Below are 15,537 nucleotides of genomic sequence, written 5' to 3'. Positions count from 1 at the left end.
CTGGGATGTAGTACAGTGTTCATAGTGCCCTTGCATCCAATCCCCACACACACAAAAAATCTTGCAAGATAATACCTAACGAACATTTTTCTAATTGGCAATTTAGCCAGTGTCAAAGAGACAAGAAAACAGATGTGCTCTATGTGTCTATTTATTGTACCTTATCCTTAACTTGAAATTCTATCCTTTAATAGAACAAATTTATATCACTGATCTACCAGATGTTTCTGTTCTTTTTTTTAGAAAAGGGTTAGTCACCTAAAGCAGTAAAATAAATTCCACTCAACATAATTAAAACATAGGAATAACTATATTAACCTAAAACACAGAATCCTGATATAAAGCATAATGATTTTAGAACTGTCATCACAAATTTATAAATGTGTATGTACCCAACACAAGAAATGATAAAGGAACAGGAGGGAGGGCAGACTATTGCTATCAGCTTTTAAAGACAATATGTGAAAAGATAAAATTATTCTAGATTGAAACAATTAAAATAAAGGGCACAAAGAGAATGGTGGTAGATGACAAATTTCTCTCCTTTTTAGTGCAGCAGAGGCAGGGAGAAAAGACACAATAACAACCAAAATTTAACTGGGATTTCAATATACAATATAATACCACCTGACACCAGGTAATATTATACCTGATAGAGATACATAAAAATAAGGAATGAGATTTGGTCAAACTGAACTTGACTTTTATGCAGAATCCCAAATTTAAATGTCTCTTTTTATTACACAGATATTAAGATCTGAGCCAAGCAATTTGCTTTGAGAACAGAGAGATCTGGCATTTTACTTCTTCATTAAGTATGGAAAAAAAATAACTTTGGTTATCTAACCAGCCATTTTATCCATGGCATCTATAGCAGATGGCAGCCACATGGAAATGTATGCTGGATATTTGGATAGTTTAAATATTATGTACAATCAATAGCTTACAACAGTGAAAATAAGAACACAGTTTAAAGTATGTGTCCAAGATAAGATACAAAAAAGTGCTTGAGTCTACTGGTCTTCCCTGAAAGTTTCAAAAAGGTTTAACTATTTAAGTAGGTAGGGCTTTTAGTATAATTTGCATAGCAGCTTAGTGGGTAATTTGCATTAAAAAACATGGACAGATTCTTCCATGGTTTTGAAAATATATTCATATGCATATAAATTAAACAAGAAGACCTTCAGTTTCTCACAAAATTAAAAAAAAAATCCATCAAAAACTTTTCTCACACATTTGTCCATCAAAAATCATTTACAGTGAAACTTGTTTCTGGTAGAAACATAATCTTGTCCAGATTCCACACAGCCTAAATTTTTTATTTAAAGAATAAATTTTGGTTTATCAGCTAAGTACATTTGATCAGATGAAGAAAAGCTTTGTTACCATTCCTCTTAGGAGGATAAGTTAGGAAAGCAATCAGTAACAATGTTAGCCATCTGTTGAATAGTTTTTTTTTTTTTTTAACTTACAAAAAAGAAATAATTCAGTCTCTCTTGCCATAAATAATTTTTAGTAACACAGTTTATGAGAATTGCAGGTGATAAACACACACACTATCAGACTTTTCCTAGTCTAAAAATTACTAAACATACAGGTGAATGGAATTTAAATAATATTTTTGATTGCCTACCCATGTCCCAATATTTAATTTGAAACTCTACTAGGTAGGTGAGTTTACAGTCACAACTATCTAATAAATACTTTATAAATTTACATTTTGCATCACTTCATATAAAATATTAGATACTAATTTCCAGGTAAGGTCTGTTTAATCACTTCAGGAAAGGACTTAATGTTTTTAAAGAGAAAAATGGAGACTTTATTTTATTTATTTTGTTCCCTTTCTTTTGATGGAAAGAAAGAAGTTTCAGGGAAAGAGGAGGAAGACTTTTTATACACAAACTGGCTGTGTAAAGTCATCTGTGCTGAATGTGGAGAAGATGCCTAAGTCCCAAGTCTGGGGGCCACATCACTCTGCAGTTTCCTTTCTGTTCTAAATGAGAGCCCTCAACATCCTCAATAATTTTCTTAATTCACAATGAAAAAGATGAAATTTTTAATGGTTCTATAGAGGTGGAATATAAAAATGCCCATTTTTAGATATTTGAAAATAACTTGCCATATTTTGGCATCTAAATACAAAATACATATATATCAAGGTGTTTCATCATAAAAAGCACTTCATTTATGATTTGAAATTCCCACAACACACTGAATGGAAACAACTTCTACTGACTATGACAAGAAAGCTGTCAAAATGTAAAACAAGCAGCTGAGGGCTCTTGCTCTTGGGGCTTGTTAGTGGACAAAATATATTTTCATTTTATATAAAACTGAAATGATTATTAAAAACTCTGTGAGCTCAATGCTATGACAGGTTTTTGTGTGTGTCTATATATATATATATTTATATATATATAAAAATTTCCCCCCTTCCATTACTAGAGATTGAACCCAATGGTGCTTTATCACCGAGCTACATCCCCAGTCATTGATATTATTATTTTAATTTTGAGAAGGATCTCATCAAGTTGCTGAGGCTGGACTTCAACTCAAGATCCTCTTGCCTTAGCCTCCCAAGTCACTGGGATTACAGATGTGTGCTACTGCGCCTGGTCCTGTGTGGCAGTTTAAACTTGAGCAAAACGAGCTGAAATGCACAATGCCCTCTCTTTCTCTCCTGCCCCAAAGCTTTGTTATAATGTTTAACCACAACTATTTTACAGATCTTGTTGATATTAGTATTGAGCAGGGTGGCTCAAAAATTTCCTGCAGATCTCTGTGGCTTAGACTTTCACATCAACACAAAAACTTCAACCAGATGGCTTTGCTATTGACATCTGTGAATGTGTCATTCAACTTCTCACCATAACATGAATATCCAAGCTCTTACTTGAGCTTATTATTTGTTGAACTTTTGCTTCCAGAAATCAGAGATGGACCTTCAAAACATTTTCCCCCTGTCAATTACATATATATCTCAGATGGAACCATCATAAGTTTCTGAATTTTCAAAACAAAAAGCTTTTGGGCTGACTACAGTGGCACATGCCTATAATCCCTGTTACTCCAGAGGCTGAGGCAAGAGGATCACAAATTCGAGTCCAGCTTGAGCAACTTAGCAAGATCCTGAATCAAAATAAAAAGGGCTGGGGATGTAGCTCAGTGGTAGAATGTTCCTAGATGCAATCCCTGGTACCAGAGTATGTGCTGGGGGGCACTCCTGAAAGATATTCTTGTCAAAATTTTCATTTCCAGTTTTAAGTGGATCAGATCAATCATTTTTGGAGCTTCAACACCTACTTGAAGCTGGTGGTAGGATAAGTATCTCTCCATAAGCTCTAAATACTGTTAATCTCACAGCATAGGGTAAGAAGAAACTATTTATATGGGCAGAGGAAGAACAGTGGGGTTACAACATCTGCTAGAATGTCTGCTCTCATGTGGCCCACTTATTGGTCAGTATGCATTCAAACAAAATAGCTCAAGTTTTGCATGAAAAGTTGTGTTTTCTTTCCTTTTTCCTCTCACCCCATTTGGAGTACCACCCTCCTTCATCCTCTATAGTGCTCAAATTCCTATGTGGCACTCTGGATAAATCTAGAAAATGAGAACTATTCCTGGACCATTTTTCAGAGACCACAGAGCATATCTAAGTCAAAGTTTCCTCTTCTTCCAGATTCAGGGACTGTTCTAATCTTGACATTTTATACAGATATTATACTACTTAAAAATGTTTTCAAAGATATATACTCCCTTCAAAATTAGGGAAAGTAAGCTGAATATGATTCCTCGGACCCATAAAAATCAGTGGTCCTACAGCTACTCTGTCCTAATGATGACACCTGACAACGCTCAATAAAATGAAAGTAACTGTGCCATTGTCTCATCACCCTGCCCTCTACATAGGATGTGTTATAGCACTCTGCTGCCACAAAAGAGGGCCAGGATCCTGTATGGGCTCACACAATCCAAAGCAACTTGACATGATGCTGTGCTAAAGAACTGGCTTCACCAACAAAGCTTATTCTTTAAACAAGCTAGTTCTTTTTTCCTCAAACAAATCTTTCACCAGAAAAGATGCCATTAAGAAAGTCCACCTCAAAGACTACGTCATTAAACTAGGAAAAATAATACATCCAGAGGGGCAGTGATATCCAATTATTTAAATAGTGACTCATAAAGTTCCACTAACCCTAATCAAAGGCACATGTGGTAAGTGATAAAAGATGGCTTAGCTTAAAATGAGGATTTTTCTTTTAAAATAAATCTTATAACATCCCCTGGCTCCTACCAAATATAAAATCAGAAAAAAATAAGACAAGCAAAAACTTTTCTTCCAAATAAGTGGTATCCCAACTTGCTTTTCAACTTGGTCACCACCAGAAAAGGAGTACAAGGCAAGGCTAGTCAAATTTGCAAGTTCTGAGTCCTAAAGGTAGCACTTATGAGTGACAAAGCTGGTGATAAGGTGGGTAGTGATGGGCAGATGGGAGCCAGCACAGATGAAAGAACCCTTTGGTGATACAACTCAGAGACTTCTTAAGGTTGAAAGAGTAGGCTTTGATAATACACTACAATAAAGCATCCACCATCTGGAATGACTAGGAAGCAATAACTGTACACTAGCACCTGGGAAGGGATAACCGTCCTAAGTGAGACACCAAGGTTAAGCCTAAAACAAATTTTACAGGAAGAAAAAACACACGCACACACAACACACACACACACACACACACCCACAGCTCTTGGTTGTTTGATTATGTCCAAAAAAGAAAAGAGCCACCCATTTTTAACAGGAAAAATAAACCTGATTACTTATAAACCAAATTATAAAATGAGATGTCAATAGCTTCATTTTGTAGCTTATTAGAGTCCTTGAATTTCTGACCAAAGTAGGCTCTTCTTTAAACCCAGTATGGTTCCGCAGTGATTTGCAGGTCCTTGGGAAGGCACTGTGCTGGAGGAGAGAGCAAAGAGCTTTCTTTTTGTGCTTTTTTTTTCTTCTTCTTTTTTTTTTTTTGAGGTGGAAATACTTCTTGTGACAGTCAGGGTTCTTTTCTGACTTTTTGCTGCTCATACAAGCAGTCCCATGCGAGTGACTTTGGCCGACAAGAAAGTGTGCAACACAAAAACAATCGGCTTTGGACAAGAGTGCAGGTCCACCGTCTATGGAGAAAGGATATTAATTATCATATATCATATATATCATTATTTCTATTAAAAAAGAATAAACAAATTTAGATGTGATATTCTTGTCATTCTACTCTCCACCCATTCACTGACCCTGGCACTGGAGATTAACCCAGGGGTACTTTGCTACCCAATTATATCCCTAGACCTTTTAAAATATTTTTGAGAATAGGTTCTTGCTAAATTGTCAAGGCTAGCCTTAAACTTGTGATCCTCCTCTGCCTCAGCCTCCTGAGTTGCTAGGATTACAGGTGTGCACAACCTCCGTGTCATGTTCTAGTTTTTAAAAAGAACTTAAAAGGTCTAGGGTATTGCTCAGTGATATCTGGCACGTTCAAGCATGTGTGCACACACAACACACACACACACACAAAATAAAAGAAACTTAAAGAATGTGCCACTTTAATGGAAACTCTTGGGAACTTTTTTATTTTGAGGCAGGATATTGCTAAAATTTCCCAGGCTGGCCTTGAATTTGCAATTCTTCTTCTTCAGCTTATTGAGTAGCTAGGATTATAGGCCTGAACCACATGTCCACTTTTTTTTTTTTTTTAAAGTACTGGGACTGGGCACAGTGGAGCATGGCTATAATCCCAGTGACTTTGGAGGCTGGGATAGAAGGATCACAGGTTGAAGACTAGTCTTAGCAACTTAGTGAGACCTTTTCTCAAAATAAAAAGGGCTGGGGAGGGCTGGGGATGTGGCTCAAGCAGTAGCATGCTCGCCTGGCATGCGTGCGGCCCAGGTTCAATCCTCAGCACCATATACAAAAAAACCCAAAGATGTTGTGTCCGCCAATAACTAAAAAATAAATATTAAAAAATTCTCTCTCTCTCTCAAAAAAAAAAAAAAAAGGGCTGGGGATATGGCTCAATAGTAAAGCGCCTCTGGGTTCAATCCCCAATAACCCCCCCACCTAAAAAATGCTGGGAATTAAATCCATGGCCATGTGTATGGTAAGCATATGCTCTTCCACTGAGTTATAGTCTTGGGTTCATCATTTAAGATTTCCAGCCATGGTTTTTCATTTGGAAGTAGAAGCACATTATCTTTAAGATCTCCATCCCCAACCCGATTTTGTATTCTATTTATTTATTTATTTATTTATTTTAAGTTTTAATATTTATTTATTTATTTATTTAGTTTTCGGCAGACACAACATCTTTGTTTGTATGTGGTGCTGAGGATGGAACCCGGGCCGCACGCATGCCAGGCAAGCGCGTTACCGCTTGAGCCACATCCCCAGCCCTTGTATTCTATTTAGAGAGAGGGTCTCGCTGAGTTGTTTGGCACCTTGCTTTTGCTGAGGCTGGCTTTGAACTCGCGATCCTCCTGCCTCAGCCTCCCTAGCGACTGGCTGATATTACAGGTGTGCGCCACGCTAGGCTACCACATCTGGCTGAGAAGTTTCTTTTTTTCCTGATTAGCAGGCTTCTGTAGCAACTGAGCCACTTTATTACTCAATTCTTAGGCTAGGAATGTAGCTCAGTGGTAGAGCACTTACCTTCATGTTTACCTAGCATGCATGAAGTTCTGGGTTTGACCCAGCACCACACACACAAAAATAATAAAGGTATTACTTAGCTTTTATACCAACAAACTGACAATTACAGTAATGGATAGAATTACGTATCATGACAAAGACCTCTTTCTTAAAGCGGATGTTTCTTTTCTTTTTCACATGTAAACAAAACTTTTTAAAAAGAGAATGATTTTCTAACGGGAAAAGAGAACTACAAAGAGCCAAACCCAGCTTTGTAATCCCAGCAACTTAGGAGTCTGAGTCAGGAAGATCTCAAGTTAAGACCAGCCTCAGCAACTTAGCAAGATCCTGTCTCAAAATAAAAAATAAAAAAGGGCTGGGGATGTGGTTTAGTGGTTAAGTGCCCCTGGGTTCAAACTCTGGTACCAAAAAAATAAAAAATAAAAAAATGCAATAAAATAAAAAATAAAAGAGCTGGGGGTAAAGCACTCTGGGTTAAATCTCTAGTACCAAAAACAAACAAACAAACAAACAAAAAACCCAAACCCAATGCTATCTTGAAAACTGAAGAATAATTTCCTGCTCCAAATGGAATGTCAGGCCATAATTTTATATATAAGAAGCACTGAGAAAGAAGGAGAAGACCTATTAGTATATACATATTTTTCATCAACACTCTTACCAGTTCTCCCTCAGGACCACCAAAATCCAAATAGAGATTTCTGATGCCATCATCAGCAGACATTTTCAGCCGTTCAAATGGGTAGCGATATAATATGGTGCTGGAGCCTCCATTTTCCCTTGATATAGTGAACCCATTTTCATAGTGGACAGTGAATCTTACCTCTTGGCCATTTAATGTGCAGCCTGTCAAAGACCAGAAAAAGGGGGGGAAAAAAAAAATATATATATATATATATATGTGTGTGTGTGTGTGTGTGTGTGTGTGTGTGTGTGTGTATACACATAGTCTCTTCTTTAGTTGTCAAGTAGAAAAGGATTTTCTTATCTACAAAAAGGGAGAAAGAATCTTTTCTTTCCTTCTTTCCTTCCTTCCTCCTCCCTTCCCTTCTTGGTACTAAGGATTAAACTCAGAGGTGCTTTACCACTTGGCTATATATCCCTAGACATTTTTAAAATTTTCAGACAGGGTCTTACTAAAGTTGCCCATGCTGACTTCAAACTTGTGATCCCACTGCCTCAGTCTCTAGAGTCTCTGAGATTACAGCACTGCACCTGGTTAAGAATCTTTTCATGAAAGATGGCAAGCTTTTGCAAACTATGTAGGTATGTGTGGTCCTGAGGAAGTAAGAGGTGGACGTTATGGTGCATGTCTGTAATCCCAGTGACTTGGGGGTCTGAGACAGGAGAATCACAAATTCAAGACCAGCGTCAGAAACTTAGCAAGACTCTGTATCAAAATAAAAAGTAGAAAGAGCCACAAATTCAACTCAGTGGTAAAGAACCCCTGGGTTCAATCCTTGGACAAACAACAACAACAACAAAAAGATACACTATCCATACTCTTCAGACACTTCATAAACACAAAGACATGGACTTGAAATCCCTAATGTGGAAGGCAGACTATAGAGAATGTGAGTAAACACCAAACTGAATAAGGCCAAAGTCAAGGAAAGGTTTCCTGAAAAAGATGGGCTCCATAGAATACATAAAACTGGATGGGTAGAGAGAATTAAGAAGGATTCAACTAAGTGAGAAAGAGAAAAGAGCAAAGTCAGAGATGCCTTTTAGGGGCAGTAACATGATTCAGTAGGTATTTGGGAAGGAGATAATGTTTATCAAAGGGAAAGACTATGCTCAGTGAAAGTCATGCTGTCTCTCAAAGATAAAAATCAAAGATTACATCTAAATTGACAGGACACAAAAAACTTTGATCATCAAAACTAGCAAACACCTTATATCAAGACTCCTAAGTCTATTTAGTCAAAGACTGAGAAAAGATTACTAGTGTGTGGGGGCTACAAATGAGAGACTCTCTGAGACTTGGGAATTAGCACAGCTTAAACTGAACTTAAAAACATTTAAGGGGGGCTGAGTTTGTGGCTCAGAGGTAGAACACTCCCCTGGCATGTGTGGGGCACTAGGTTTGATCCTCAGCACCATATAAAAATAAAATAAAGGTATTGTGTCCACCTATACCTAAATAAATAAATAAACCAAAAAAAAAAAAAATTAAGGATCAGAATTGATCTTTGTTTGATCACTTTAACTAGAAAGAATGGCTCTTTAACAAGCAAGTCATCATACAAGTCCAATATATTCTTTCACTGGATATGCAAAAACATTCAGTGAGTGAAGGCAGCTGGTGTGTTCAAGAGAGAAAGGAGAACAGATAAATATTGAAGGTGTTCCACTCCAAATAACTCAAAAGGTTTAGACAAGACTTTAAAATTAACCACTTGGAGAAATAATCCAATGCATTAATCTCCAAATGAATGGATGAGGGGTTTAGAGGAAGAGATAGACATCACTCAAGGTAATGAGAATATAGTCCTATTACCATCCCCAAAGCTACAGGATACTCTAGAGTATGGAGGACTAAAGAAAACAGAGAAACAGTCTTAGTTTAGGAAAAAAAAAAAAAAAAAAGCTCAAAGAAAAAAGGATCACCCAAGTCCTTGCCTTTCTGGCTGGAGAAAGTTCAGTGTAGGCATGGAATCAGATCAGATGATTACAGTTAGGGAAAGCAATCTGTTAACTCCACAACAAGGTTGTTGTACAAGAGATTTCTTACATGTTCTATTTTGAATTGTTTCTTCTCAGGAAGGAAGGAAAGAAAATGTGAGTGTGCATGTGTGTGTTACTTTAAAATATTGTTTATGATTATCCCAACCTTGAAAAGGAGAACTAAATATTGTATTGAATATGTGTAGGACTAGATATTGGGTTTTAGTTTTAAAACTTATAATTCAGCCTCTTGTGGTGGCACACACCTGTAATCCCAGTGGCTGGAGAGGCTGAGACAGGAGGATCCTGAGTTCAAAGCCAGCCTCAGCAAAAAGTGAGGACCTAAGCAACTCAGTGAGACCCTGTCTTTAAATAAAATACAAAAATAGGGCTGGGGATGTGGCTTAGTGGTGGAGTGCTCCTAAATTCAATCCGCAGTACCAAAACCAAAAAACCTTATAACTGATACCGGATACCTTTTTTCATTGGTGCACACTAATGATCTAGAATAGTGGGTTTCATTGTGGATACCAGATACTTTTGAAGGAAGAGTATGGACTGATCATAAAAATGTTGTGCCTCATAAAATTAAACCATTTATTCCTAAATTGTAGATCAAACAGTTGAGGCAATGGTGATTTAGTGCCTGACACTCCCCACCTTCAACCCCTATGATGAGACAATACCTTCAATACCTATCTGCATGCTAAAGTAGGGGGTCAGGATTTGAGGCTGATTAACCAAGGACTATGCTGTTGCAACTGGCTTATTATAATCATACTGATGTCTTAATTCAATTTACCATCCATTCCTATTTATAGGTAACTCAGTAAAAAACTCAAAATACTGATTTTTCTTAATAGAGTACCAAAAATATAAAAAGACAAACAATAGCAGCAGTTGAGGACAATTGCCGGACATCAGATATTAAAGTTTAAAGGACGTAAAAGACTACTTTTGAGATAACCAAAGGAAGGAGGTAAGCAAAACAATACTCAACAGTAAGTTCTGTGTTCCTTTTGTTGAGTACAATTTGGGGTGATGTTGGTAAACAGAATTGAAGATAAGGAAAGCAACTTCATTAGCCTGGATTCAAAATAATTAGAAAATACACGTATAGACTAACAGTCCAATGGAATTGTGAATTATATCTTTACTAATTTGCACAGCCATTAATTAATTAATATTTCAACTCCTTGCTCTCACAGGGCAGAAGGGAAGACAGACTGGTAATGAAAACCAACATACAATAGTGAAAAAAAAATTTTTTTTGTGTTCTGTATTAGGTAGCACTGTGTTTGTTAAGTGCTAGGAGACATAGCTGAGTAAAAGATGGCTTCTGTTCAGACAAGCAAGAAAGAAAAGCTAACATGGGCATTGTACAATGATGTAAGTGCTACAAGAGAGATGCACAAAATGCTGTAAAGGACAGAGAGGGGAAGAGAGTAGCTGGGGAATTAGAAAAGGCTTAAAGAGAGGTGTAATTCAACTAGATCTTAAAAAATAATGATGAATCACAGAGAACCAGGAATCATTCATTCAAGACCAATCATTTTCTCCCATTTATGCGCTACTGAAAATTAAAATAGCACATCAGAATTTCCTTTTTTGCAACTCAAATTTTTTTTTTTTTTTAACCTGAGATTTTATTAGCAGAACTGTAGCAGCCAGTCGCAGGGGTGGGGGAAGAGAGGGAGGGAGGGAGGGAGGGAGGGAGGGAGGAAGAGGAGGAGGAGGAGGAGAGGAGGAGGGGAGGGAGGGGGAGGGGAGGGGAGGGGAGGGAGAGAGAGAGGAAGAGAGGGGGAGAGAGAGGGAAAAAGAGGGGGAGAGTAAGAGAAGTAAAGTAAGAGAGAGGGAGAGTAAGAGAACAACTCAAATTTTTGAAAACTAGAAAATCTAATTTATTTACTCTAATTATTACACTCTAATTAAACTACCCAATATTCTCTTCACATCTCTTCCAGTTCCTGAGTTTTATTTCATGGATTTCAGAGTTCTAAAATTCACAGGAAAACCTGAGATCTATTGATATTTCTTTGGGTCAAACAGAAAAGTAAAACTAAAGTATACTGAAATCATTTATGTACATCTTAGTGGCATAGATTCCTTATAAGTTACTGGCATTAAGGCACTGAAGAGATCCCCAACACACACATACACACACACACACATAGAAAGGGATGCAAAGGGATGCAAAAGAATAAGGGTTGTGGCTCAGCGATAGAGTGCTTGCCTAGCACATGCAAGGTCCTGGGTTTGATCCTCAACAGCACATACAAATACATAAAATGAAGGTATTGTGTCCAACTACAACTAAAAAACAAATATTTTTAAAAAGAGAATAAAGACATCAGCGAATTCATACATAAGTTATTCAAAATCACTGGTATGCAGTCCAATGTAGAAAAGCATGCCTAAAATTACCATCATGAAGAATAAGATAAAATTTATGCCTATACTGACTCTGTGTCATAATCAGTCCCTATTGTAGCATTCTCAGAAGGATCCCATCCATGATATACATAATAACTGCAGGTACATTTGAATGCAGGTACGCTTTGTGATTCACTCTGAATTCCCCTGAGATTGTTATCTCCTTGTTGTTTTCTTTCAAGCTGGGAAAATCTTACACCTAGGAGATATCTCCATTTTGCCACACTTTTTGTTTCTGCCTTGACGCCTAAAGGGAAAGCTACTTCTGACCTCCTACAAGATCCTCTCACTTCTGTCCTGTGATTGGGGTGGATCTTCTGGCAGAGGGGAAGGACATTTATCATGAGGATTCAGTCAAGTTATGAAGTTGCTTTATTAGCATTTCTGAACTGACTATATGAGAGTCCACTGAATCTTTGAGACATTTTTTTTTTAATTTTTTATATCAGAAAGACTCCTGTGTCAAGGTTGGGTTAAATTTTTGCAATGGGTCCATTGGGAAGTGCGTGGAACTCTCAAAAATTTGCTCCACAGTTGCCTGAGAGGAAAAAAAAATGTAGCCCTGAAAGAGACTAAAACCTCGAACTTCCATAGATTGTGAAACAAGCAATCAAGACAGATCATTTTAAACAAAGCTCTTCAATGAGCATTTCCCTGAAGCACATATAATCTATCTGTATTTCAAAAATCTGACTTCACATTGAAAACTTAAGTTATTAAACTAATTTCCCAAATAATGGTTTTATTGAGCTGCAATTCACATATCATACAACCAATTCACCCTTTGAAGTGTACAACTCAGGAATTTTTCGTATATTCAGAGTTGTAAATATTCATTTATTTTTAATTAAAAATTTTTTTTAATTGTAGATGGACACAATACCTTTATTTTATTTATTTTTATGTGGTGCTGAGGATTGAATCCAGTATCTGACACATGCCAGGCAGGCACTCTACTATTGAGCCCCAACCCCAACCCTTCATTTATTTTTAATTAACAAAGAAAATGTATTGGTTTTCCTTTTGGTACTGGGAATTGAACCCAGGAGCACTTTACCACTGATCTATATCCCCAGCCCTTTTTATTTATTAAATTTTGAGATACAGTCTTGTTAAGTTGCTGAGCCTGGCCTCAAACTTTGATCCTGAGCAAGTCGTGATCCTGAGTTGCTGATATTACAGGCCTGTGTGCCACTGTGTCCGGCCATATTGGTTTTCATTTAAAATCTAGAGCTGTGGGTCCCAGTCCTAGTTGGGATTATTATTAAAATAATCTGTGAGACTTTTAATGCCCTAGCGAAATAAATAAGAATATATGGAGGCAGAACTTAGTCACTGATATTATTAAAAAGCTCTCTAGGTATTTCTATGGTACAATCAAGGAATGATTGTATGTTGATACATAGCACGAATCAAGGTGAATGTTGATACATAGCACGAATACTTAGTGTTAGTAATATGCTAATCCTTTTTCTTCTTCCTGGTATTATGGACTAAATCCAGAGGCTTCTACCACTGGATTACATCTATAGCCCTTTTTAATTTTTTAAGCGTCTTTCTAAATTGCCAAAGTTAGCCTTGAACTTGGGATCCTCCTGACTCAGGCTTCCCAGTTGCTGGAATTATAGGTGTGTGCCTCTGTGCCCAGTTCTTATTTATTTTTACTTCTATACTCAGTAAATATTTGCTGATCTAAAGAAGTGAGAAAGACTGACCCTGTATGTCCATTAGGTATCTAATATGGTCATAAGAACACACATCATGAGAGGGAAATGCATGGGCTTAAAGTACTGGTCTTAGAGTCAGAAAAGACCTGTTCAAGCCCCAGTCATATTGACCCTAGTTCCTGTTAAATGAAAAGCAATCTGGGACATTTATATGTATGCATACAGTTACAGTAGTATATATGAAACAGTACCCCAAATTCATAGAGATTGATAATGAATGGCCACAAGAGGGCACTTTTATAATGGAAAGGGACAACAATTTTATTTTCTTTAAATGCTTAATTTGAGTAAGTCTTGAGCACATTACTTTCAACATTTTGAAGAGAAATTTCTATTCCAAGTTCTTTATTATTATTATTGCCAGTACTAGAGATTGAACACAGGGGAACTCTACCATGGAGTCCTTTTTGTTTAATTATTTTGGTATTGGTGATAGAACCCAGAGGTGCTTTATCACTGAGTGAAATCCCTAGCCCTATTTCTTTTTATTTAACTTTATTTTTGCACTGAGTATTAAACTCAGGGCACTGAACCTCTGAGTCACATCCTCAGCCCTTTATTTATTTTTTATTTTAAATGTTGAGACATGGTCTCAGTAAGTTGCTTAGAGCCTCGCTAAATTGCTGAGGCTGTCTTTGAACTTGTGATCTTCCTGACTTATCACGCATCACTGTGTCTGGCTTTTATTTTTTATTTTGAAACAAGGTCTTGCTAAGTTGATTAGGGCCTTGCTGAATGGCTAAATTTGGCCTCAGACTTGCAATCCTCCTGTTTTAGCCTACCGAGTAACTGGGATTATAGGCATGTGCCACTATTCCTGGACAAATCTTTTATTTTTTTCTATAGTCATGAGTTTGCCAGATGCTCATAGTAAGTAATTGATAACTTAGATTCCAAACTTCTTAACTAGAAGGTCAATGCATCTAGTACTTAGTGAGTCCTTAAAGTACCAAATATGGATTAAAATGATTGGCAATAAAAATGCCATTTGAACACAGGGTGTAACGAATGTGCTTAAAGCCATATGCCAGGTCTCGAAAAACTGCTTGTGATACACCGACACCAGGTTTCTTTCTAATCATCTCCATTTTTAACTGCCACATTTTAGTACATCATATAGTTTGGCACATATGACAATAGTTGTACTTTAAAATGAAAGCTAACAGTTCCATTTAGTTACTATTAGAAACAAAATGTCAGTATCCTGCTGGGTGAAGTGGTGTACCTCTGAAATCCCAGAGGCCCAGGAGGCTGAGGCAGGAGGACCATGAGTTCAAAGTCAGCCTCTGCAATTTAGTGAGGACCTAAGCAACTCAGTGAGACCCTGTCTCTAAATAAAAATACAAAAAGGGCTGGGGATGTGGCTCAGTGGTTAAGTGTCAGTATCATACTGGGTATAGTGGCATATGCAAGTAATCCCACTGACTTGGGAGGCTGAGGCAGGAGAATTGAAAATTCCAGGCCAGTCTCTGCAATTTAGTGAGTCTCTGTCTCAAAATAAAAAATAAAAAATACTGGGGATGTAGTTCAGTGGTAGAGCAACTCTTGGTTCGATACTAATAAAAAAAAATAAAAAAAAAAACAAAAAACAAAAAAGTCAGCCTCTCTACCTAAAGAGATTTCCTTGATCAGTTCAGCAGCAGCATGGCAACCCTGAACCAGTATCCTGGTCCAAGTGGAAAGATCCCGATGTGTCTCCACCCTGAAGAGATGCATCTCAATGCCCTGCCGAGAGCCTGTCCTGGTGGCAAATGTAAGGTCAGATCCAAGGGAAGGTGATCGACATCCAGAGCCAGAATGAACCAACCTAGGACCAAAATGGAGCAGAGATCAAAACTAATTAGTGCATTATAGAAAGAATGTCAGGGATTTATGTTCATTGATAAACAGAAATTTATAAAAGCCAGCAACAGTTTTCTAATAAGTATATTTCAAAGCAAGATACTAGATACTATTTCCATTTTCTCCTAAAATGACCCCTAATGATTGGCATCTGAAGACAAGATACCG

The 15,537-nt window shown here is 37.2% G+C and overlaps 1 protein-coding gene across 1 annotated transcript in view; it reads right to left on the bottom strand.

The window, feature by feature from the left end:
- Window positions 1-4,930: 4,930 nt before the first annotated feature.
- Window positions 4,931-15,537, bottom strand: part of Sntb2 (syntrophin beta 2) — an 84,594-nt gene continuing 73,987 nt past the window's right edge. The window contains exons 5-7 of the mRNA XM_076838244.1: window positions 15,138-15,334; window positions 7,362-7,546; window positions 4,931-5,172 (exon numbers count right to left, since the gene is read on the bottom strand). Of these exons, the coding sequence (XP_076694359.1) occupies window positions 5,080-5,172; window positions 7,362-7,546; window positions 15,138-15,334 (475 nt within the window). The 3' untranslated portion in view covers window positions 4,931-5,079. The remainder of the gene's footprint in view (window positions 5,173-7,361; window positions 7,547-15,137; window positions 15,335-15,537) is intronic.

Source organism: Callospermophilus lateralis, chromosome 18 (assembly GCF_048772815.1).
Source record: "Callospermophilus lateralis isolate mCalLat2 chromosome 18, mCalLat2.hap1, whole genome shotgun sequence".
Lineage (NCBI taxonomy): Eukaryota > Metazoa > Chordata > Mammalia > Rodentia > Sciuridae > Callospermophilus > Callospermophilus lateralis.
Note: the sequence above shows the minus strand (reverse complement) of the source record. Positions and strands in the feature narration are given on the sequence as shown.